The following is a 26541-nucleotide window of genomic DNA, read 5'->3' as shown; positions in this document are numbered from 1 at the left end:
TTAGCAAGCAAGAACAGGTTGAGGGGGTGCTGTCAGATTCATTAGTTTCCATTAAAAATTTGGATTTTCCTACTGCCTGATTTTTTAAAATTGGGTTTTTCAACTTCTTGTTTTCCTACTTGAACGCAGTGTACTAGTGTATAAGTTCATTTGATAAACAAAATCAACATTTAATGTCAGGGTTTGTTTTAATTGTTTATTATTATCTCACTACTTCGTGCTGCTTTCATGTTCACGTGCCTGAAACTTGAATCTGATGTTTAGTCTCATTATAATAATAATGTTTGCACTGGCTGAACTTTTCATGGCTTCTGAATAAATGTACTTCTGTTTTTTGTGGCACAAATGACAAAACCTTTAATTCTTACACAATTTTTTACTTTTTTGGCTGTGTAAATCGCTCCAAAGATTATGATGTGAACAAAAAATAACACATTTTGGTTTGTTTGGAACTGGCAATAGCCCGCAGTGCAGCAAATCCTTATTTATTCTGGATTTGTATCCAGGTTTTACAGCACACTGCTGTCTGCCAACACACACACACTTTTGCTGGTGTCATTGTCTTGTCTGTATGAAACCACAGGCACTACAGCAGGGTTCGGTTTCAGAGCTATATCTGTCCAGTCTGCAACACTCCATATACAACAGCAAGGTCACACACACTAGTGTTTTGTCATTTTAAAGTTAGTTAGTTAGTTAAAGTGTAAGAAGGTGTGTGTGTGTGTGGATTCGTTCCAGTCTTTCCACAACTGTGGAAACTTTCACACCGTACTGCACGTGGCCCAAATCCCAAATCAAAACAACAAAAATGAAAACATAATTCTGTTCCTTCATCAATCACAGAGCATTATACACTAGCATATTCACTTACAAGAGGCAATTTAAATTGGCCAATCCATCTTCTGCATCTTTTGGCAGGTGAGAGGAATCTGGAGTACCTGCCATATGAAACTGCCCAACTCCAGACAAATACTGTTGGTAGGGTTTAAACCTAGGTCCCCAGGACCCATGTTGCTGTGTGTTTTACCAATGTGGCACTGAACATTTTGAGTAATTACAACCCCAATGCTGTTTGGGAACTTGGATTGTTGCTAAGTCACATCAGTATCAATCAGATTAAACACATCAGATTTTAGCGACCACAAATAAAATAAATCAGATCTGTGGGGGGGTCAGATTTGAGCCAACTTGTCAAGCAATGTGTATGTGGTTGTTATGACACTTGGGCTTCAATCACACTGCAGGATTAACTGCTTTATTTTTATATTCTGGTCAATTCTAATTTTGTTTTGTTCTAATTTGGTTTTATGTGACAAACTTCTTGAATCTCACTCCTAAATATAATACTGACTGAATAGACCTTTAACAAGGATTGACCAAACTTGCAGGTTTCATTTCATTACTATATACCTGTAGTGTAAAATAATGTTTGGTATGTTGGCATTTGTACTTTAGATGATTTATGGCTAGACATTTTAAGAGTCGATCTACCCTGTGATCCATGCTTCAAGTGAAAGTGATTGAAGTTTTCATTGCACATCTTGCCCTTCAAATACAACCAACACTGACAAGGATCACATATGGTTCAGAAATTCACATCTCCATTCCAGCTGCAATCCCTATTTTTTCTCTTTCCTTTACATTCCAGCAAAGCATCAGACTATGCATTACTCCTGTTCTTCAGTATCTTTTTAAAATATTTTAGACTTTGTATTGTAGTTTTCCTGTAGTTGCCAGTAGAGGCATGGTAAAGGACTTCCGTATCTTGTTGGTGGTGCCAAGGTACACACGGAAAAAGACAAACACTGAGATGTCATACTGACCTCCTTTATTCATTTTCTTGGCACTCAGTCAATCTAACATGTGGCTCCATTGGCAACCCAGAGCTCCAGCTCTCCTTCTGCCACCTGATTTGTCAAAACACTAAAACGAAACACTATCATTTGTGGGCACAACAGGCTTTATGTTTGAGACCATGTTTACGGTCCACTTCTAGGCCCTTTCAGGAGCCAAACCTGTCTATTACTTGCAGATTTGCTTGGCAGTCCAGTGGACCTTTGATGATTGCTATTTTGGCTGAATCATCCATGTTTTGGCCTGTTTACAGATATTTATGTACATTACAGTCCTCAGCACTGCGGCGCTACACCAGTCCTGTAGGGGGAGACACCTCCTTAAAGATTACAAACCTGGTAGAGGACCTGACTTGACATTAAATGACTCTTTACAATCAGGAGAGGGAAAGTCCAAAAATGTTGTCCAGGGATTCGTGGGAACATAACCCTTTTGAGGGAGTAAGTGGAAACCACATGTATTTGCATGTGTGACTGGTTGTGTGGGGTAGTGTAGATAGTTTATGAAGGTGAGAAGAAGATTGCCAACATGTTGATTGATGAACTGATGGTCTCTGCTACAGTGCTGTCCTCTTGTTCTGGTGAGATAAATGCATCTAGCAGAGAGAAGGAGAGAAACCAGAACAGGAAAGGTTAAGATTTATGTTCTTCAGTTCAAAAATAGAGGAGATTCACTGAATATCCATCCCACAGTGCTACAGTACAGAGTTTGGAACAAAAAGTAAAGGGTCCTGCTAAATACCCAACAGTGACAGCTTGATTAAGCTTGAATTTGAAGCTTTAACCCTCGGATCAATAGTATCATCTAATACCCTACGTTTGAACCGCAGCAAAGCAACACGACAGTTGACAAGTGACCGACTGTCATTCATTTTTAAATTATAGCTAGCAATTTACAGCACCAGGAAGCAGAGTGGACATTGGCAATGCCAAGTGGGTGGAAAGGGCAACGTGAAACAGTTGAGCAAAGTAGGAGCGAAGAGATTACCAATAAGAACTGAGCATTAAGAGGTGTGGTACCTGCATTATCTCCCTTTTTTTTTTTTTTTTTTGCTCAGTTAAACCATGGCAACAAAATGCTTGCTTCCGGTGTGAACACTAGGCGATGAGCGATCAGCAATTCTGGCGACGAGATGAAAAATTGCTGCTGGTCTAAACATAGGTTTAATCATTGAGTCATCAATGCCTTTATAACTGCTGTTTCATGTTCAAGGCTGGGAACCGCACCCCAGTCTTCAAGGTGGCAGACTGAATTCTGGAAATAAACATCCAGTGCTTTGGCTAGAACTGAAACCATTCTGATCAGAGGGCCTGAAGCCTATCCTAAAAAACACTAGGGGATCCCTGGACAGTGCAAGCTTCCAGTCCATCACAGGGCTTCAAACACTCACTCATTCACACTCATACATAAGGATGTGTAATCTAGAGTACCCAGTTCATCGATTAGCAACTATTGTCTTTAAAAGGTGGGAGAAAACCAGGGTACCCAAAGAAATCCCACCTGTTGGAAGAACATACTTACGTAATGCAAAATCTTCAAGGTCTGTTTCATTTGACACCTAACTCCCCTCCAACCTACAGCCTTGTTTCTAAACTGACTGTCCATTTTATCAGCTCCACTTACCATATAGAAGCACTTTGTAGTTCTACAATTACTGACTGTAGTCCATCTGTTTTTCTGCATGCTTTGTTAGCCCCCTTTCATGCTGTTCTTCAATGGTCAGGACCCCCACAGGACCACTACAGAGTAGGTATTATTTGGGTGGTGGATCATTCTCAGCACTGCAGTGACACTGACATGGTGGTGGTGTGTTAGTGTGTGTTGTGCTGGTATGAGTGGATAAGACACAGCAGCGCTGATGGAGTTTTTAAACACCTCACTGTCACTGCTGGACTGAGACTAGTCCACCAACCAAAAACATCCATCCAACAGCGCCCCATAGGCAGTGTACTGTGACCACTGATGAAGGTCTAGAGGGTCTAGAGACCAACTCAAACAGCAGCAATAGATGAGCAATCGTCTCTACCTTTACATCTACAAGGTGGACCAACTAGGTAGGAGTGTCTAATAGAGTGGACAGTGAGTGGACACGGTATTTCAAAACCCCAGCAGTGCTGCTGTGTCTGATCCACTCATACCAGCACAACACACACTAACACAACACCACCATGTCAGTGTCACTGCAGTGCTGAGTATCATCCACCACCTACAGTGTATCACAAAAGTGAGTACACCCCTCACATTTCTGCTAATATTTTATTATATCTTTTCATGGGACAACACTATAGAAATAAAACTTGGATATAACTTAGAGTAGTCAGTGTACAACTTGTATAGTAGTGTAGATTTACTGTCTTCTGAAAATAACTCAACACACAGCCATTAATGTCTAAATGGCTGGCAACATAAGTGAGTACACCCCACAGTGAACATGTCCAAATTGTGCCCAAAGTGTCAATATTTTGTGTGACCACCATTATTATCCAGCACTGCCTTAACCCTCCTGGGCATGGAATTCACCAGAGCTGCACAGGTTGCTACTGGAATCCTCTTCCACTCCTCCATGATGACATCACGGAGCTGGTGGATGTTAGACACCTTGAACTCCTCCACCTTCCACTTGAGGATGCGCCACAGGTGCTCAATTGGGTTTAGTCCATCACCTTTACCTTCAGCTTCCTCAGCAAGGCAGTTGTCATCTTGGAGGTTGTGTTTGGGGTCGTTATCCTGTTGGAAAACTGCCATGAGGCCCAGTTTTCGAATGGAGGGGATCATGCTCTGTTTCAGAATGTCACAGTACATGTTGGAATTCATGTTTCCCTCAATGAACTGCAGCTCCCCAGTGCCAGCAACACTCATGCAGCCCAAGACCATGATGCTACCACCACCATGCTTGACTGTAGGCAAGATACAGTTGTCTTGGTACTTCTCACCAGGGCGCCGCCACACATGCTGGACACCATCTGAGCCAAACAAGTTTATCTTGGTCTCGTCAGACCACAGGGCATTCCAGTAATCCATGTTCTTGGACTGCTTGTCTTCAGCAAACTGTTTGCGGGCTTTCTTGTGCGTCAGCTTCCTTCTGGGATGACGACCATGCAGACCGAGTTGATGCAGTGTGCGGCGTATGGTCTGAGCACTGACAGGCTGACCTCCCACGTCTTCAACCTCTGCAGCAATGCTGGCAGCACTCATGTGTCTATTTTTTAAAGCCAACCTCTGGATATGACGCCGAACACGTGGACTCAACTTCTTTGGTCGACCCTGGCAAAGCCTGTTCCGAGTGGAACCTGTCCTGGAAAACCGCTGTATGACCTTGGCCACCATGCTGTAGCTCAGTTTCAGGGTGTTAGCAATCTTCTTATAGCCCAGGCCATCTTTGTGGAGAGCAACAATTCTATTTCTCACATCCTCAGAAAGTTCTTTGCCATGAGGTGCCATGTTGAATATCCAGTGGCCAGTATGAGAGAATTGTACCCAAAACACCAAATTTAACAGCCCTGCTCCCCATTTACACCTGGGACCTTGACACATGACACCAGGGAGAGACAACGACACATTTGGGCACAATTTGGACATGTTCACTGTGGGGTGTACTCACTTATGTTGCCAGCTATTTAGACATTAATGGCTGTGTGTTGAGTTATTTTCAGAAGACAGTAAATCTACACTGCTATACAAGCTGTACACTGACTACTCTAAGTTATATCCAAGTTTCATGTCTATAGTGTTGTTCCATGAAAAGATATAATTAAATATTTGCAGAAATGTGAGGGGTGTACTCACTTTTGTGATACACTGTAAATAATACCTGCTCTGTGATGGTCCTGACCATTGAAGAACAGAGTAAAATCAGGCTAAAAAGGTATGTAGAGAAACAGATGGACTACAGTCAGTAATTGTAGAACTACAAAGTGCTTCTATATGGTAGATGGAGCTGATAAAATGGACAGTGTGTGTAGAAACCATATGGTGGTTTTAATGTTATGGCTTATCAGTGTATATGCTCAATGCTTTAAGACTGACTGACCTGCATCTTCTTTTACTCTTCACTTGTTCTGGTTGCGAATGCGTAAACACCTCCTTTTTAACGGCGGCTCCAGATCTGCCGCTCCTGCCCCTGTTAAGGGAGCTTCCAAGCCACATGGCAAAATGGCCGTCGTCTTCTCTGCTGGTTTTGGCACGGGCTGAATGACGCAGCCCGGTTTAGGCATGAGGGGCAGGGCATAGGCATGATCTGCTCCGGATGCTACATCCTCTTCCTCTTGGGGTTTTTCTTCTCCGGTACGTACAGGTGCAGCAGCCTGCTCAGATAAAGTCCTAGCTGAGTCAATAGCTGAGCAGGTGTTTTCCTTCAGGTCCTCTCCCTCTGCAGGCTCGTCACAAAGTAGGGCTGTCCTGCGACTCGGTTCTAACAGGGGCCGTTGTTCTGGAGGGGGTGTCTTGATTGTAGGCTGCATGTTGGAGCTACCATTGACAATCACGTTACAGGGTGTAGCAGATCCTGGTTCTGCTTTTGTTATGGAGATGCTGGACGACGGAACAGAAAGGCTGCACGTGATTGGTTGAGACAGTAGAGGTGTGGCACTACAAAAGGAAGGGTCAACACAGGGTAGAGTGATGTTCATTGGGCTTTTAACATCTATTACTTTGTCTCTGTTTCTTTGCGTGTCCTCTGTTGACCTCGTGCTGCCAGAGTCTCTTTCATTAACATTGCATTCGCCCAATCTTGGGATGGCAAGCCCGGTTGGTGAAGTCAAGTCAGGCTCGAGCTTTACCTGCACACATGGCACAGCCCTTTTGATCACCACCTGCTGCCGTGATAGTCGGTTTGTTGTTAAGTCAATTATTCCATTTGCTGGTGCTTTTTTTGGAGATTCCAAACATGATGAACCAGAACTTTTGTTTTCTGGCTTTTCTGTTTTTATTAAGCTCATATTGTGTCGTTCCAACTGGCTGGAAATGCCTGGAGAAACCACGTCTGAGCTTGAAGAACTCTGCTTAAGAGCTCCCTCTCCTCTCGATGAACTGGGAGAAAAGGATGAGTCCTGTGAGTCACTGTGCTCCCCGGAAACATCCCCGGGTAGCATTCCATCAGCATTCCCTGATCGGTCACCTGATGCCTTTGGACTGATTGGGATGGGGACAGGGATGGGTATCGGCACTGGTAATGGCACAATTACGGGATACGGCACTAAGAGCATGGGAGGGGGCACTAAGGGTGCCAGTGATGGCATGCCAAAGTTCATCATGGGTGGCATTGGAATGGGCCCAGTTGGCATGACATTAACTGGGGGAAAGGGGAATCCAGGAATGTGGGCACCTGGATGATGGGGCATCATTCCGTGAGGGTTACCCGGTAAAGTAGGAGTGGAAGAATGGTGGACATGGGGTGAAAGCATAGGTCGATGCATAGGACTCGATGGGGGACCCAGTGTCCGAGGGGGAGGAGGTGGCCCGATTCCAGGAATCATGGGATTTGGAAGCGGACTGTTGGGGCCTTGAGGACGCAGAAATGGAGGGCGGATTTGCTGCATCATTTGATGCTCCATAAAGTAGGGGAAAGGCATCGGACCACGAGGGGTCATCACCATTGGAGGACTTCCATTTGGCACCACACCCATTGGAGGGTGGATTCCTGGTGCAAGGGGTGGAGGAGGAGGCGGTGGTGGGGGTAACGTTGGACTGTCGTGTGGCCTTGGTGTTGGGATTTTTGTTGAAGATGACGATGATGATGCTGAACCTGCGGCACTGAAATCTGAAGGAGAAACAGATGCTGATCCGGAGTGTCCAGCTCCAGACATAGCACCTCCTGGTGATGGTGCCTTGCGAGGTCTGATTTCACTTGAAGGAGCATTCCAGGATTCAGGGGTCAGGAGTTGCACCCCGGTGTTGGCTTCAATTTTCCCTTCTCCGGCTGGATACACAGGGTTAATGAGTCCACCAGGCAGGGCCGCTTGGGTCTCTTTGTAAAAGATGTCCATTTTGTATTGGTTTAAACATTTGGCGCTGCAAAACTGGAGTCGCCTCTCACCTGAGCCGAAATCCAGGTACTCCTTAGTGTGGCGGATGTGCTTGCACCAATCACACACCTGGAATAAACAAAAACACACAAAGGAACATTAGCAAGGCTACTTGAGCTTCAAAAGATGTCTTTCTTCAAAATGTACTTTAAAGTTACTAAGGGACTTGGAGTCATGGCACCACAAAAGCATGGCAGATAGTGTTGGTGGTTAACTGCCCCAGGATGCTGGAGACCTGGATTTAATTCTTGCCTCCAGTCAATGCACCCCATCTTTGCCTTGATCCTAGATACAATCCTAAACATCTGTTCAGTGCCCCTATGTGTAAGAAATGGTGTTTTACCCAATGATGGATGCACCTGGTCCGGGGTGTATCCCAGCCTTGCACCCACTGTTTCTGGAATACATTTATAGACCCACCAAATCCACAATCAGGATGAAAGGTTCTCTGAAAATCAATGAGATGGTGTCATAGCGCGTACTACTATACACATCGATTGTTTGTTAAAAACGCGGTTAAGTTTCATTCAGTCGTGTAGCCTCCTAATTCTGGTCAGGGGACGGGTCACTGTGGAAATATGAGACACTTTTCCACTTTTAACCCATATTTAAGCATTTGCCAGATGCTTTTATCCAAGCAACTGAGGACTAAGGGCCTTGCTTATGGGCCCAACAGTGTCAGCTTGAAGATCATGAAGCTTGAATCGTCAACCTTCTAAACAGTAGTCACACCTAGTGCCATTTTAAAGCTGTCAACCCACAAAACACCTACTGGCATGTACATAAAGGAAACTTGGGCAGAAGAAGTGGCACCAAGATGCCACCAATAACACGTGGCCTTTGTTGTAAGATACATATTATCTTCTGTGTGTTTTTTACTGCTTATCTGTTCCTCCGTACACCAAGCATCCACTAGAAGACTTCATACTGTGTACACACACTGAGAAGTGTGCTTGTCAGTCAGTCACCTGAGGCAGTGCCACAGGGTCAAACCCAACTAAAAGGTTTTTTCCTTCAAGGACCAATCGTCTCAGTGTGTAGCTGTCTGGATTAGTGTGCAGGATGACGCCTACCGGAAATGACAAGTACACGTCTGAAAGTAAGTTCTGTGTGTGTGTGTTTCTAAAGCACAGTCTGACTGTCCTCATCAAAAGTGCTCACTCAAAAGTACTGACAGGTGAATTGCAGAGCTACAGATTTGCCGTAGGCCTAGTGAGCTGATTACCCAACAAGTCGAGTCTCAGAGGACGTAATGGACAGATTAATCACCACACATACACTGTGTCACTCTCACACTTGCACAACAGACAGGCCTAGACGGGACTAGACTGGGCTGCTTTCACATGATGTGTCTTGCACTTGGTTCACTGTGAAGCTGGGAGCATATTAGATCTTACCATGAAGATTAAGCATTTTTGCATGATCATCAACAGAAAACACACTTGCTAAGTGGCAGGCTTGAAAACCTTTGACAATATCTCAATATTAGACCAAAACTGTATTCGTCAATCAAAAATGTGAAAAGATAAAAATCCAGAAAAAGGAAGTGTGTTCTTTACTGTTTCACCAAGCAGAGCATAAACTTATTAAAGAGCAATTTATTTTTCACTTAATTTTCTGCCACTTTATCCTGTGTGGAATCACAGAGCGCAGAGCAGTAACTGGACAGGACGCAGATCCATTACAGGACGCAGATCCATTGCAGGGCATCGGCCAGAATCAGACATATCCAATCATGTCTGTATGCTGCCATCAGTGGGTTCTTATAGAAAGCTGTACCACATATGAAGGAGAGCAGGCTGACTTGAACTCTGGGGTCCGATCTGTCCACAAGGGTGGGCTAGGATATTAAACTAGTGTGCCATGTGAGTGTCCAGCTTTATTTCAACTTTTGTGTTCTGTTGACATTGACTATACTGCTCTGTTCTTTGGAGTCCCAGAGACCATATTGATGTGTGGGTAAAATAAATTAACCAAAATAACCAGACTTTGTAAAGGTGTGTGTGTAAAAGAGCCAGAAACTAAAAACAATGCCTTTAATTTATTGCCTTTAACCTAGCTGGGGTCTCTGAAGTGTATAAATTAGGGTGTGTTTGGTACACAATATTGTTTTTTTTTGCAGTTTCCATAAAATTATCATAGTCATTCAGAATTAAGCTGATTGGAAAAGGTTTATGCATGGACTTTCATAAAAAAAATGCAGGTGTAAATAGGCGCCCAAAAACAGTAGCCTGTCTAGAGTCGTCAGGCCATTAGACCTTGTGCATGGACGTCACCCTGATGCTACTCGTCTAAAATACTGAGGCCAAAAAGTCGATATTTTGTGCAACATGTTTGGAATGTTGGGTTGGACACTGGCGAATGTGTTGATGCTGAATTATAGACGAGCGTTGATTTTAGAACAGATGGAGAGCACTTAACGAGTCAGTGCATGGAGCAGGACATTTCACTGAACATTACACTAATGGAGTATTTCGTACTGCCCTCTTACCTCTTACACCATCAATCCATCTCTCTCTGAAACACTTTCTCTTTCTTTCTTGTATCCTAATTTTATGATTCTGCTTCATTTATGGGTGCAGTTTGTGTGTATGGGAAGGGGGGGGGGGGGGGGGCATTGCTTTAAATGCAAAACTGAGATGTTGTATTAAAATAAAATGTAGTCACCTTGTGCCACCTCTGATTTCTGATGTCTCACTTATTTCCTAGAGCCTTGAAACCAGATAATTAATACACTGAAGAAACCCACCTGTTCTTCAGCATTTTTTATTTAGTTAAAAATACTAAAAAGGGCACAGATGTTATTGGCTGTTGGCTGTGTGTGCTGGAAAAGATGATCGAAGGGAATCCTCATTACTGCTGCACTTGTGGTCTATAATGGGGAGCAGTGTGCGACTCTCTGTACTCCTAAGGAGGTTGGCAACTGCCAGGTTGGCAGCTGTGTGTGTTAGGTACGGCCCTCCTCAGACAGTGTTGGGGTCTGCAGCAATAGAGGAGATACAACTGGGAAACTGGATATAACTACTTTGGGAGGAAGACAGAAAACTGCAGAAATAGACGGATTCATATCGTTTTTTTATTATTATTATTTTTCTATTACTCTATTTCTATCATCTGTTTTTCTTTGTCTCTCTCTCTATCTTTTTTACTCTTTCTCTTTTTTATTGCTCTTGTGTTCTATATATAATTACTTATTGTGACCATGTGCGTACCTGTTCTGTTTCTCTATATGTAATTACCTTGAACACAAATTCCTCCACTTTATTCTTTTACTTGTCCCTAGTGTCCCTTTTACCCCTGACCCTGACCGATTTACTGTTAGTATTACACGCACACACACATACACACACTGGTGCAATGCATTAATGCCAAAGGACAATGTTGAAATAAAACATGAATAAATGGAATGTATGAATCATTTGGTAACCGAGGTGTGATTTTGCCAAAACTAAGCAGTGAGTTTGTGGTTGAACGGTAATTCATTCATGTCTTTTACACAGCTTTTCTTGTTGCTTTAGGTTAGCCTCAATTTGAAATACATCATTAACTTGTTTGCAAATGTGGTGTATGCAGCTAAGTCATTAACATTTGATTTTATGAGTAAAGTTAATTAAAACAGAAATAAATGGACATTAATGTACACTACTGGTGAAACTACTAATCTAATTACCTCAGACTGAATAAAGACTGTATGTACATGCTACGGGGCTTTACATGCGAACATCAGCTAGGTTCAAGAAGGCCACCAGAAGGCTTAAGTCAGCCCTGGATCATTCCCATACTGTTTTATTGCTCTGTCCTGCGTCATCATAGGTAGAATGTATTAAAATTGTATTGCATTATGGTTGGGAGATATTACCAACATTCTCTATCCCATTATACACCAATGAGCCAAAAGTTTAGGACCCCTAGAAGTGTGCATGGTGATTTTCTGTTCTGTAGCTTTGGTGCACGTGAGGATGAGGGATCTGTTAGATGTTGGGCTGATGGTAGTTCCTCGTATTTTAGCGTATTGTAGAGTTAAATGCAGCACATCAGATGTGCATAAAGACATAAGGGACATTGATAAGGACCATATTGTTGGGATCAGGTGACTATGTTGAAGTACAGTATCTCCCAAACAGCAAAGCAGCCATGGTGAGTACCCATTAACAGTGGTCAGAAGAGGGACGAGGAACAAATCGCTGACAGGTTGTTGGACGGCAAAGATTTATTAATAACAGAGGACATGAAGGCTATGGAGTCTGATAAGGACCAACAGTGGCTCAAACTGGAGATCATTTTAATCCTGGTGATAAGGATTAGGCCCTGATGGACAATAATGATATAACATAGTGTGGAATCAGGGTTACCTAATTCTAATAATTCCAATTAGGTCATTTTCTAATGATAATGACAGATTGAACTGGGTATTTAACAACACTGCAGCTAATGGAACAGCAGACGAATACAAACGCACACTTGGGGGCAAAATCACACCTCCAGTCTACTTCCTATCTATTACAGTCCACACTGGTGATGGTAAATGTCTTACAAGCGCATCGCTGTGTGTCTTGAGGACAAGTCTGGACGTTTCTGTGCTGTGCTGCATTGAGGCCTCCTCCTCTCTGGCCTACAGAAAAGACACAACCACCCTTATACACATGGACACAACACACACATACACTCATACAGTATATACACATACACAAATGCATACAAACACTGTATATGAGTGTATACAGAGGAACCTCGATTTAACCGACCTTCATTTAACGGATTTCGAATTTAACAGACAATAATTTCGAAAACCAAATGTCTGGTTCAATTGTTTTAAATTTCCGCAAGTAGTGTACCAAGACCAGTAGTTCAGTAATTGTCCACTAGCCGGCGCACATCTCTCTGTTTACCTGTTGTGATAGGCTTTGTTTTGTCAGGAGGCTCGCTTAGTTCTCGCTTAGTGTTTTATGCCTAATTTTGCAAGTTCTAGTGCTTAGTTATGGATTCCAAAGACAAGGGAAGTGGTAAGCGAAAGAGGGTGCATCTAGGTATTGCTGAAAAGTTAGGATTTATTAGGAAAGTGGAAAGCAGTGTTTTCGTGGCTTTCGTATGTGAGAAATATGGTGTAAAAAAACAGTGTGATAAAAACTTTAGGAGTATGTATTTTAATTTACAGGTTTTACATTACATATTAACATATCTATTTATGATGTTCATTTAATTGTTGATCATATGTGCATGTTTAGCACTTTTGTGGACCTTAGTGCTGTGTTTTCGTATATTTTTGCACTCCCTGGAAAAAACCTTGCCATTTCTGACAATCGCCGTTTACGGACCAGTGCTCGTTTTTTAGTCTGTTAAATTGAGGTTCTTCTGTGTGTGTATATATATATATATATATAATAAACACTGTGTATACAGTAGACATAAGTATACACAGTCCTCTTTCTTGGATAAAAATAAGTCCAAGAGTCCTTTAATGTGACCTTTAATCTGTACAATTCAACTGAAAGCACACAGAAGTCTTTTAGGGGGAAAAATATAAATAAATGTACAATAATGTGGTTGCATAAATATGCACACCCTTAAACTAATAATTTGGTAAAGCATCTTTTGATTTGATGACAGTATACAGTCTTTGTGGGTAGGAGTCCTTCAAGATGGCACATCTTGACTTAGTATTCTTTGCCCACTCTTTTATGCAAAAGTGCTCCAAATCAGTCAGAATTCTTCTGTGCACAGCCTTCTTGAGGCCACCCAATGGATTTTCAGTTGAATTCACATCTGGACCATTACAAAACTTCTGGTGATCTTCTGGTGAAGCCATTCTTTTGTGGATGTGAAGGTACGTATGCTTTGGGTCATTGTCATGCTGAAAGACGAAATTCCTCTTCATCCTCAGCTTTTATAATTCCATCCACCTTGACCATACACCAAAAATTAGATTGCATTGATGTGTTGTAAGCTTTTTACAGACCGTGGCTTTTGAGGAGTCACTTTAACTGATGGCAGGTGTCACTGACTACTGTAACATTTTTTAATGTGATTGGTTCATTCTGAACACAACACCTTTGATTATAAGGGGATGTGAACATTTACACAACCACATTATTTTACTTTTTAATTTTAAATTTTCCCCTCAAAATGATTGCAGTTTTTTAATTTAGTTGCACAGATTATAGGTTTACATCAAAGGTAAAAATAAATAAATAAATAAAAATCACAAAAAACTGGCATATTAACAGGGGTGTGTAGACGTTTTATCCACTGTATCATACACACATATACTGTGTATGTATGTATGTATATATATGTGTGTGTATACACTGATCAGTCATAACATTAAAACCACCTCCTTGTTTCTACACTCACTGTCTATTTTATCAGCTCCGCTTACAATATAGAAGCACTTTGTAGTTCTACAATTACTGACTGTAGTCCACAGGACCACTACAGAGCAGGTATTATTTAGGTGTTGGATCACTCTCAGCACTGCAGTGACACTGACATGGTGGTGGTGTGTTAGTGTGTGTTGTGCTGGCATGAGTGGATCAGACACAGCAGTGCTGCTGGAGTTTTTAAATACCATGTCCACTCACTGTCCACTCTATTAGACACTCCTACCTAGTTGGTCCACCTTGTAGATGTAAAGTCAGAGACGATTACTCATCTGTTGCTGCTGTTTGAGTTGGTCATCTTCTAGACCTTCATTATTGGTCACAGGATGCTGCCCACAGGGTGCTGTTGGTTGGATATTTTTGGTTGGTGGACTATTCTCAGTCCAGCAGTGACAGAGAGGTGTTTAAAACTCTATCAGCATTGCTGTGTCTTATCCACTCATACCAGCACCATGTCAGTGTCACTGCAGTGCTGAGAATGATCCACCTGTTGTGTTTCTGGGAGAGTCCTGACCATTGAAGAACAGGGTGAAAGGGGGCTAACAAAGTATGTAGACAACCCTAACCCTAGACTACAGTCAGTAATTGTAGAACTACAAAGTGCTTCTATATGGTAAGTGGAGCTGATAAAATGGACAGTGAGTGTAGAAACAAGGAGGTGGTTTTAATGTTATGGCTGATCGATTTATATACTCAAACTTATTTACAGTTTATATTCACACGTGATTACAAACAAGACACACTTGTACATACACACCCTTTTATACAGTATACACGCACACACACTACACACAAAGCAGAGAACTGAGGGAAATATAGTGAGATGGGATGCATGGATGGAGTGAGTTAAAGCAGAGGCATGCACAGAAACACAAGCTGTGTGTGTGTGTGTGTGTGCATGCGTGTGTTGTATAAAGTCATTGTGTAAATGAAACCTAAACAAAAAGAATATTTTTGAAATGTGCTCGATAACCAACGCTTACAAAGAACAACATAACGCACATTACTTTAGTATTTGACTTTAGCACTGCACACATAAATATCTGGGATCATTTACAATTTATTATCAGTCACATCACGTTTGTGTGTGTAAGTACACAATGTAAGCACAAACAGGACTGCTTTCTTTTTCTAAGTTTTTTCAACTGCATTTTCTCTTTCTCCACTGTTAAAAAAAGTGTTTATTTCCTTTTTTATTAAAAGAAAAAACACTTGGATTGGTTACCAAGAAAATGTTCTCACAGTAAAAAAATTACCATGCATTTGTATCCTAACTTTTTGTCGTAAACACACAGCATGTTCTTATTTTGCACCTGGCTGTGGCTGTGACCCCTTGGACCTGTGCCAACTCATTTACATATAGTGCTAATGAGGATGTGGGCACACACACACACACACACACACTGGGAATCACTGCTGTTTTCATAACATGTGGTGGAATCAAACATGCAGCCAAAATCATCTCACACACACACACCTACACTGAGCAGGCCGACCTTCTTCACACTACCAACTTGAGTATTCTTCCACTGTGCTGACACACCATGCCAGTCTGAACCATGAACACCTCGTTAGCAGCTTCATGCTACCACACTGTACAGCACAATCTGTGTATGTGTGTGAGTCCCTTGGGGAAGTTCAGCTGTAGCTTTGCCAACCTCCATCTGGGCACCAGGGCCCGTACAGGTGTACAGTTCTGACATGGTGTGTTTGTGTTTGTGTGTGTGTGTGTGTTTGAGTAAACTTGTCAGCTAACATGTGCCTCTTCAAGGACATGGATCGACACACACACTCACACACACCTTTAAAACGCCTGTTCTTCTGTCTGCTCATTAGTCTTTCTGTGAGTTTCAGTCTTTCATTCATGTTGTGGAGGGGGCTGTTGGTGCAGCTGGTAGAGTGGGTGCCGCACCGCTACATGGGTCCTGGGCACATGGGTTCTGCTCTCACCTGCATGTTCTCTCAGTGTCTGAATCAGTGTCTCATTGTCACCCTGTCTATAAGGTATTCCTATCCTGTGAGCAGTGTGTTCACATTTCACTTGGTCCACTGCCACCCTAATCAGAAAAAGCAGTAAGTAAAGTAAACTAATAAAAATTATATTAAACACCATGATGGATGTGTGACTGTGTAGCTGGTGCTCTATCCAGTGGCGTCTGTAATTTGGAACCATATTTGTCAAATGTCTCACTCAGTGACGTGTTTGATTTCGGTGTGTGTGTGTGTGTGTGCACTTTTTGGCTGGTAGCTATGAAATAATCACCTTTCACAGTGAGTCCCAACGCCATGGCAACAAGACCCAAGACAGGCTGGGTTTAATTGCTGACGGGTAACACTCACACTTTTGTATTTTTATTATTTTTCGGGAACAGTGTAGACTCGTCTACCTCAATGCAGTCAGGGTCAAAGGGTTTACAGTTTTTACTTTGCGCCCAATTCCCTTATGCTTAATTTACTTGTTCACTTGGGCGACCTCTGCCCACCACGTCATGCCCTCACTGACCGATAAGCACTGCAGACCAGCACCCACCCACTTACACACTTGATGCGACTTGCATGTATGAAGCCACATTGGCCAGACAGGATGTGAATGCCCATCTGACCTTTCCTTTCTCAGCCGCGACTCAGAAACGTCAAACTTAAACTCAGGTATTGAACCACTGTGCCACCCCAGACTCTTTTTTGTCATTTTACATTTATGACATTTAGCAGATGCTTTTATTCAGAGTGACTTACAGTCATTGAATACAATGTAAGCAACTGACAATAAGGAAGGGCCTTGCTCAGGGACTCAACGGTGGCAGTTTGCCTTAACCACTGAGTTACGACTGGCCAATTTGATAGTTTGATCACACCCAATAAAAATACATGGAACAGGAGTCTTTTCGTCTCTTTCAGAAGGGGAACCTCAAACTGATGTCCAAGAACCACCAGAACAAGGTCTCCAATGAATTAGAAACTTCTGAAAAATGGGTATCACTGCACACAGTCAAACTAGTCTTACAAAAGAAGATCCTCTTGGTATAAAATCAGTACATTTAAATATGACTGACCCACCAACAACACTCACACGTTGGTAAGTTCCTCAAACATTAATATTCGGTCATCACCGTCATGTCCAAATCCAGTCTGGGGTCATTTTTATGCTCGGTCCGAATACCTGGTTCCAAAGCAAGAATTGATTTTGAGAAGCCCAGATTCTCTATGCCAGGCTAAAGATTTCAGCTCCTCCTGGGGAATTCCCAGGCATTACAGAGCTAGCTGCGACACATAATCCTTCCAATGGGTCCTCGGACTGCCCAGTGGTCTTTGTCTATTAGGGCATGCCTGAAACCAAACCTCTATAACTGGCATCTCTTGATTTACAGCAGCAAAGGCTCTTAAAAGTTTTTGAATGACCAACTTCTTTATCATATCATGAAGAGTAAGCCCAGCTACCTGGCCAAAATAACCTGAATTCCTCGCTTGTACTTGTGACATTATTATTTCTGTTATTACCCACAGTTAATGACCACAGGTCGGGATTAGAACATGAACTGGCACCACAGTTGCAAATAAAGCTTAAGTCAGATAAAAGCAGTATCATAGCACCTTATAAACATTGTACTCTTCTTGGGTTAAGGTTTCTGGGACTCACAAAGGGAACCAGGTATTAGGTTGGTATTCACAGATGAGTGTCTCACTTCAAATGTCGATGTTGCGCCAATTTGAAGGCTTACAGCATGCAAGGTGTAATGCCAGTCAGGCAGCAAGCATTTAACTTCTCTACAGGTCGCAAGAATTCAATTTTATTCCTAAATTCAGACTGAGATAGCTCTACGTAATCAATGTCTATGGAATTCCACATGCTCTGTACGATCAGATCAATCTGATTGGTTAAACTAATGACATCAGCAGACATGTTCTTCATCCTACACTTTCAATATTCAGGCTCTCAGTTTTAGAAAGTGAGACACTTTTTCCCCACCAGTGTAATCAGAAGCGAAGGCGAAGGGGGCACTGAGAGGGTATAGAATGTCTGTGAAATGCTTTCGGAGTAACCGATATCGCAGCTCTCATTCAACATCTTTTAACAGCACTGATTAAAGGCTCTTACTCATGAGGCAAGGGGCGGGAATTCGAGCCCTCATAAACGAATAACGGTTCTTCTGCAGATCGGGTTCGATTCTTTCTGAAATTCTTTTCTGATTCGGAGTGTTGAGTGTTGAGGTAGACAAACGGTTTTGGAAGGAATGCTGTCACTGATTGGAATTCCCACCAAGAGAAAAGCTGTCGAATGGTGTAGGGTCTGCCCTATAGGGACCAAGAGGTTGTGGGTTCAACTTCCAGCCCATGCAGAGATCTACTGACACACCCCTTCAGTTTATAATTGCTTTGGGTAAAAGTTCAAACACAAACTTCTCCTCTTACTTTAGGTTTACACACCAGATACCCTGCCAGGTTTTAGGTGGTATTTGATGGTTTTGTATGCAAATCGGGTTGGTTCTAGCTGGCCACACTGGGAGACCAGTTGAACAACAAGCTAGACCTATCCAATAACTATTTTTCATGCTGTTCTAGCTCTAGCCCACATGTCATCTCATTTGTAGATGTGTGTTTTATTCCAATGTCTATTTATTAATGTTTAGCTGTTTTTAGGAGCTCCATTTGTTGGAGTTGTTGAAGATCATTGCCTAATTTCCCTACTGCAATTCTTTTGCTGCCTGTACCCTTCCCATGCTGGTCGAGGAGAGCTGATACTAATAACGCCTACCCTCCTTTCCTCCCATCCCAAAAAAAGTCTCACAGAGGGCTGTATCATGTATCATAAAATGAACCGATCACTAGTGCAGGCGGCTTAACCAGAGAGCAAATTCATTTAATCCCTTAAATTTCCATAGGATTAATATAGTGTCTGTCTGTCTATCACAGTAGTACAGTGGCAACAAAGCCCACTTAACCTCCCTCCCTCAGGCACAGTTTGAACACCCAGCCAGGTAAATTGCACTGGCTGGGATTTGGATTTGAAAGCGATGGTGGGCTAGCCCTTAGTCCAAAGTTGGAATTTACATTTACTAAACCAAGGAAACAACCATGACTGTAAGCAGATTTACTCCTTTAACTGAAGTGAAAAGTGGTCAGTTGAATGTGTGTGTGAGAGAGAGAGATAGAGTACTGTTATAACCAGACAGTGTGCAGATCTAAACAGATGTCATTTCTAACACACACAGGCACGAAGGGAAGAAGGAAACACTGCAGACTCAAAGCTAAACTCCATACGCATCTCCAGCTCAGATTAAAGACAGGAACAGTCAGTGCCAGTCGTGCATGTGCACGTGCCGGAGGGTTAGTGCAGGACACAGGAAGTGGCGCCAGAAGCAAGGAGCTTACCTTGTTGCGTTTGAAGTAGGCGCGGCGGCAGGCGGCGAAACACTTCTCGCTGCAGAAGCTCTTGAGTTCGGAGCCCATGCTGAGAGAGTAACGCTTTAAACCCACCTTCTGACACCATGCACACACGATCTGAACGTTACATACATCCTCTTCTAACACACACCAAGACAGAAACAGAGAGAAGACAGATTCAGATTCATTTATACATCCGTCTTTAATAAACACTTCATCCTGCGCTGGGGCCAGGGTCTGTCCTGAGGGGCCGAATTAAGGGCCGGATAAATCACAAGCCTGGGTGGCAGAGCTAGCAGACTTGGTGTGTGTGTGGTGGTGGTGTGGTTGGGGGGTGCGATATAATAACCACAAATGCTTTTGTTACTTAACTGCAGTGCAGTAATGTTTTTACTCCAGTCAGGTACAAATCCTTAAAACATTTTCAGCAACTTTAATTTTTGAAAACAACTAAAAAAATAACTAATTTTAATCTATTTTAAAGTTTAATTTTTACATAAGATTAATAAACCCTAAAACACAACGTGCTAAATTTGACCTGCATTTGTAAAGGGTTCTTATATTATTGTCTTTTCAAACCAGATCCATGAAGGCCTGCTGTATATTTATTGGTACGTGTAATGTGTGTACTAGTGGCTGTTCAGCTCTTTAGTTCTGCTGATGATCCTGTTTCAGTTTGACTGCATTATAATTAGTCCAAAAATGACTATACCAAAACATGTGTCTGAGTTTGTGGCAGTGGCCACAAAACTGGTGCATAAAATCGAGCAAGCAGCTCTGTAATCTCCATAGACAAACAGTGGCAGTAGATACGTGGTACTAAACAATTCAGGTCAGTTTGAGGATGGGCTCTTTCTGTTCCAGCATGACTGTGCCCCTGTGCACAAAGTGGTATATATAAAGACATGGTTTGATTAATTTGCCTTTGCCTTCCAGTGGCCTGCAGGTGATCTTAGTAAACATCTTTAGGATAAATTGGAAGGCTGATTGCAAGCACACACACAGAAACACAGTCTGATTTATATACATTGTTCCTAGGTGTGATGCCCTGTGAAGGACTGCCACTACATCCAGCCTGCTTGCAGGCGGAGGCCACGGTGCCACCCCAGAGATCAAAAAGTGCATAGACTGTAAAAGTCTATAATCTAAAATCTGATTATTATCTAAATCTAATCTTTTGCTGGTATCATATCATTCTGTACATGTAAACACTGTTTCTCCCAACAAAAAACACACAAACACGAGTTCTGCCCCAGATCCCCTCATCTCCCTGTCACCTGTTCAATGGGGCGCATGGTTGTGGGTAATTACATGCATGTGGTGTCTCTTCTGGCACAAAAGCCACATACCTGCACTTCAAATGTGGGTGTGTGTGACAGAGAGACTAAGGTACCAGCAGCTCATGCATTATTCATAAGGGCCAGAGCGGCAAGTGGGCGGAGTTTGGGGCAATGTTGCCATGGTAATTAGCAAGTTCACACCATCTGTTTCAGACTTGGAGGGCGTCCACACACACACACACACAACTATAAGGACATGCAGAAGTGACACTGTACGCATGTACACCAATGCACACACACTATGATGTTAGGACTGGTGGTGGACCTGTAGGTCACAGTAGTAATTCCATCAATCCTGAAGACTTCAGATGATTACTAACATTCTGCACAGGTGTGTGAGAGACTATGTTTCAGTATCCCTTCCTCTCACTTAGTCCTTATAAGCAACAGAGCAGTGCCTGTTTGTTCTCTGGGCGCTTGATGGAGGATTCTCTTAGTATGTTAGCTTGGTTTTACTCCTGGTTTAATTACTAAGCTCTGTAACCAGGATCAACTCTGGACTCGTTTAGAGAAGGGCGTCATAATTGCACTGTTGTGTTTACACAGACACAAAACATCTGTGCCCTGACTTGGTTGCACAACTCACATCACGTCCAATCCTACATTTTGCCAAAACTCCCCACAGTAATCATGTAAACCTCATTTTATATTGCAAATAAATGCATTCTATTTTTACATAACTCTGCTATGCTGCCTTACTTGCCATGGCTTGCCAAGCTGTGTGAGTCAAACCCCTTAAAGCCCATTTTGCGCCTACTTATTTCACCAAAGTCATTTGTGGACTTTGTCAAATACAGAAACCATATATAGAGCATAATCTAGCATAAAACCAGTACCTGCAACACTCTTGATTTGTTTTAATACCAGGGTCTAATATCTTCATTTTTTTGCTCTTTATTTGACCATTTTCACCAGTTTGTGGGAACTTTTTTCTAGAAGGTACCAGGCTTAATTTTCTAAATATGTTTGTTTGTTTATTAGGATTTAACGTCATGTTTTACACTTTGGTTACATTCATGACAGGAACGGTAGTTACTCATTACACAAGTTTCATCAGTTCACAAGTTTAATATCAAACACAGTCATGGACAATTTAGTGTCTCCAATTCACCTCACTTGCATATCTTTGAACTGTGGGAGGAAACTGGAGCACCCGTAGTAAACCCACGCAGACACAAGGAGAACATGCAAACTCCACACAGAAAGGACCCGTACCACCCTACCTGGGGATCGAACCCAGGACCTTCTTGCTGTGAGGCGACAGTGCTACCCACTTAGCCACCATGCCGCCCAATTTTCTTGATAAGTTACAGCTTTAGTAAGCTCTGGTGTGCTAGCGTGTTTTACCGTTGTGCCAACTTAGTGCCCGGCCAGCGTTTTTTTAAAGCATGTTTACTAATTTTTTATTTAATTTTCCCAATTTATAGATTTATTTCTTTTATTTGACTTTCAAAAATATACTACATCTTTGATTAATTAAATTGGCAAAAAGGGGGCTTTAGGAGGGTTGACCCACACAGCTTGGCACAGACGTTTTTTTGTTTTTTTTCTGTTGTGTAATTCGAGTCTCCTGATGCAAATAAATGCCTTATGTAAAGTACCTCAAGGTCAGTTCCATTACTGTTTCTATTTTTTAATTAAAATGACTGTATTTCATTCATTAATTTATTAGATTTTACGGTTACAAATTCAAGGCAGTGTGTGTGTGTGTGTGTGCTTACCTGCTGGTGGTTTGATGAGTGGGGGTGGGATCAAGGGTACGATGATTGGCAGGCCCCCTTGCTCCTTGGCAACTGTTGTGGAGGAAGAGGAGGAGTTGTGGTGCGCAGGTGTCTCCGTGGCAACGCTGTTGCGTGATGTTGGGGTTGAAGCAGAGCTGTTAGCGTGAGGTGGAGAAGCACTGCTCTCGGGCAACGAGGCTTTTGGCAAAGAATTTTCTACAAAAGAGGGAAAAACATGGTTTACCGGGGGCATACCTACTTCACTGGCACTGACGGGTACAAAGACAACGCCTCCTTCACTGGAACTGACAGGTCAGGCCATGCCTCCTTCACTAGAACTGACAGGTACAAAGGCCACGCCTCCTTTACTGAAACTGACAGGTCAGGCCATGCCTCCTTCACTGGGACTGACAGGTACAAAGACAACGCCTCCTTCACTGGAACTGACAGGTCAGGCCATGCCTCCTTCACTAGAACTGACAGGTACAATGGCCACGCCTCCTTCACTGGAACTGACAGGCACAAAGGCCACGCCTCCTTCACTGGAACTGACAGGCACAAAGGCCACGCCTCCTTTACTGGGACTGATGGGTACAAAGGTCACACCTCCTTCACTAGAACTGACAGGCACAAAGGTCACGCCTCCTTCACTGGGCTGACAGGCACAAAGGCCACGCCTCCTTTACTGGGACTGATGGGTACAAAGGTCACACCTCCTTCACTAGAACTGACAGGCACAAAGGTCACGCCTCCTTCACTGGGTTGACAGGCACAAAGGCCACGCCTCCTTCTCTGGGAGTGACAGGCACAAAGGCCACACCCACTTCTCTAGAACTGACAGGCACAAAGGTCATGCCTCCTTCACTAAGACTGACAGATACAAAGGCCACGCCTCCTTCACTGTTTCTTGCTAAGCTCTTGTTAGGCAGTTGGACAATATGAAGACATGGTACCAGGACGCACCGTAGGACAATTTTCCCTCAACATACAGAAGTTGAAGGACCTGCTGGTAATGTCCTGGTACCAGGTACCACAGGACTCCTTCAGATGTCTTGTGGAATCCAGGTCTCGGAAGGTCAGAGTTGTTTTGACAGCTTGTTAGGCGGTGGTTTTAAATTTAAGGCTGATCATGTACGTTTTATGTACTGTAGGTAATGTGAACACACAGCAAACATTCCAGCTAGCTAATAACTGCTTATAGCTGCTAATAAACTAGCTTGCATTTGTCACAGGTAAAAAAAAGATTTCAGAATTTAAACTACATCATTATATACTCCACTAATTAGTTTAATAGTAGCTGGTTAAGTAAAATGAATTACTACAATTTGTTATTGGTGGTTGCACACAGAGCCCTTGTCTCCATTAGCAAGTATATTACGTATGTGAATGATTCACTATTAAAACTAAACTGTTAAATTCTTTATACTAAGGAGCATTCACTGCCTTTTAAATAAAATACAAAGCATTAAATAAACAGACACAATGTTTGCTAATTACGGCTCTCTCACCAGGATGCTGCTCCCAAATCCTCCAGAATAACACCCACATTCACGTTTCACACCAAACGACCTACAAAACTAGCAAAAAAAACAGCCTAAACACATGGCAGGTTTCCAGAAGCTCATTAGCCATGCTAACTGTGTATTACATCTGATGAGGTTTAAGTCTAAATAAACGAGCTAATTAAACTGATTGTGTCTCCGCTAATCTCGCCACTTCCAGCCTCATTGGCTAACAATGGCAGCCTCTGGGCAAGCGATTAGCATTAGCGAGATGTTGCTAGGAGCCTCATGGCAAGGCACAGTTTAACAGCTAAATCTTTTCTTTTTGTCAATCTGGAGGGGAGTATGTGGGGCAGATTAACTTCCTTATTTATTATGTCTGATTTGTTTAAACTGTTAGAGAGGGTTCACACTAGGGGTGGGCGATATAATATTGTTCATGATAATACCGGTATAGTTGTAAATTCGATATGATTTTTGCCATATCGCGATATTGTTAGTAAACGCTCGTCACTCGCTCTCAAGCGCGTAACAGTGAAATAATGGACAGAGAGTAGTACCGGAGTTAGCACTGAGGACGAACTAGTCCCTAAAAGCCGAGCTACATCACTAGTGTGGAAGTTTTTCGGATACAGAAGGTCGGACAAAACGTGCAAAAATACTGTAACGACAAAAGGTGGCAACACATCAACTTTATTTCAGCACCTAAAGCGAAAGCACCCGCGTGAGTACGAGGAGTGTCGGTCACTGCGTGAGTCCGAGAATGATGTGAGGCCAAAAACTGTCAGTGAACGAACATAGAATACACAGGTTACCATCTGAGAACGTTTAAAACACAAAAGCGCTAAGCGGAACGCTTTCCTTCGTGTATGAGCATGGAAACTGAATCACTGAGTCAATGAGTCAGAAACGACTCTTTTCAGACAAATTATTCATTGGAATCGAATTAGAAAACTGTGCTCTTATCTATGGTAGAGATTCATTCGTTTTGCTCACTCTGTGGGCAAAACAACTCCGGTTCAAGAGATTCACATTGGGATGTATAAACCAATCAGAGCTTCGAATTCAGATTCTGGGTGGAATTTCAAGCTCTCTCTTCATTGGTTGCGGTATAATTGACAGATATTCATTTTGCAATGATAGCAAAGCATGATCAAATATTAATCGGGATATTTTTGATGCTCATTAATTTGAAGTAAAACGGACAGTATAAATGTGATTGAGATTCTGCTGGTTTGTTTAATATAAATGTTGTCAATATGAATACAAATACAGCCTGTAATAATACAAAAAACACTGTAATTAGTCAGAATGTATCAGAACTACAGTGCTTTGTGTTTTTAAGATAACTTATAAACATTATAAGGTAAAATACGGGTAGTGGCCTGCCATTGTACTTTAAGTTTACATTATATCGTATCGTATCGTATATAGCCACTTCTCAAAAGCATATCGAGATATGAGGTTTTTTTTGCCATATCGCCTAGCCCTACTTAGATTTCCTGACTGTCTGCAAAACAAAAGTGTTTTTAAAATAAACTTTTTAAAAAAGTGTTCTTATATATCGCTAGTGAATATCGTTATTGCAAAAATATCCCAAAATATCGTGATATTATTTAAAGGCCATATCGCCAACCCCTAGTTCACACGTTAACATGTGCTAAAGCTGCGTCAACTGGAAGAACATGGCAGACTGCTGGAATATAACAGAGACAACACAGAAGCAATGCCAAGTTGTTTGAGCTTCTTTATTGTTGCACTTACTACCAGACTTACTGATCAAGACTATTGTTTTGCTCTGTTGCCTTTGGTCAGGGGTGTGCAAACTTCAAAGGGGACCAAACTTAGCAAAATGACTAAGGGGAGCCAAAACAAGGTTCATTCAGAATTATTGATTATTTTATACACGTTTAATTATAGTCATTGATTTTATTTACTTATTAATACACAACTATGGGGAAAATGTACCAGATTTACTGGCACAAATTTTCTAGCCCACCACTCGAGTTTGTGTTGCGGCAAGGCCATTGGCCGGGTGCCTAACCAACATGAACAGCTTTTCGCCTCCTTGTCCCCGCAACAACAGCTCCTACTGTTTAAATGAAACACCAGTGTTAGTGGTGGAGGCATACAGAGAGAGTAGTGTGGTCCTCCGTATGTGCTGAGACTCCCTGAAAGAATCCGCTACAGTGGATGATCGTGTTAAGATGCAGGCGTAGGCTGGACATGTGATGGAGGGTGCAGAGGTCACCAGATTGCACAAGGAAACTGTCTGGAAAGGGTTACAAAGCTGTTCAGAGTCTCTAGGACTCCACCGAAGCATGCCGTGAGTAAGTGAATGC

The 26541-nt window shown here is 42.4% G+C and overlaps 1 protein-coding gene across 2 annotated transcripts in view; it reads right to left on the bottom strand.

Annotated features, from left to right (window-relative positions):
* Nucleotides 1-1806: 1806 nt before the first annotated feature.
* Nucleotides 1807-26541, bottom strand: part of sobpa (sine oculis binding protein homolog (Drosophila) a) — a 39473-nt gene continuing 14738 nt past the window's right edge. Inside the window, exons 1-6 of one of the 2 annotated variants that reach the window (XM_062995704.1) lie at nucleotides 24206-24275; nucleotides 22698-22913; nucleotides 19625-19776; nucleotides 12412-12489; nucleotides 5885-7946; nucleotides 1807-2449 (exon numbers count right to left, since the gene is read on the bottom strand). In XM_062995704.1, coding sequence (XP_062851774.1) covers nucleotides 5904-7946; nucleotides 12412-12489; nucleotides 19625-19776; nucleotides 22698-22913; nucleotides 24206-24245 — 2529 coding nt within the window. In that variant the 5' untranslated portion in view covers nucleotides 24246-24275 and the 3' untranslated portion in view covers nucleotides 1807-2449; nucleotides 5885-5903. Of the gene's footprint in view, nucleotides 2450-5884; nucleotides 7947-12411; nucleotides 12490-19624; nucleotides 19777-22697; nucleotides 22914-24205; nucleotides 24276-26541 lie in introns of those variants that run through there. The other variant, XM_062995703.1, reaches the window with a different exon arrangement.

The sequence above is a fragment of the Trichomycterus rosablanca genome, chromosome 5 (assembly GCF_030014385.1).
Source record: "Trichomycterus rosablanca isolate fTriRos1 chromosome 5, fTriRos1.hap1, whole genome shotgun sequence".
NCBI classification, from domain to species: Eukaryota; Metazoa; Chordata; class Actinopteri; order Siluriformes; family Trichomycteridae; genus Trichomycterus; species Trichomycterus rosablanca.
This window is presented reverse-complemented; position numbering and strand designations above follow the sequence as displayed.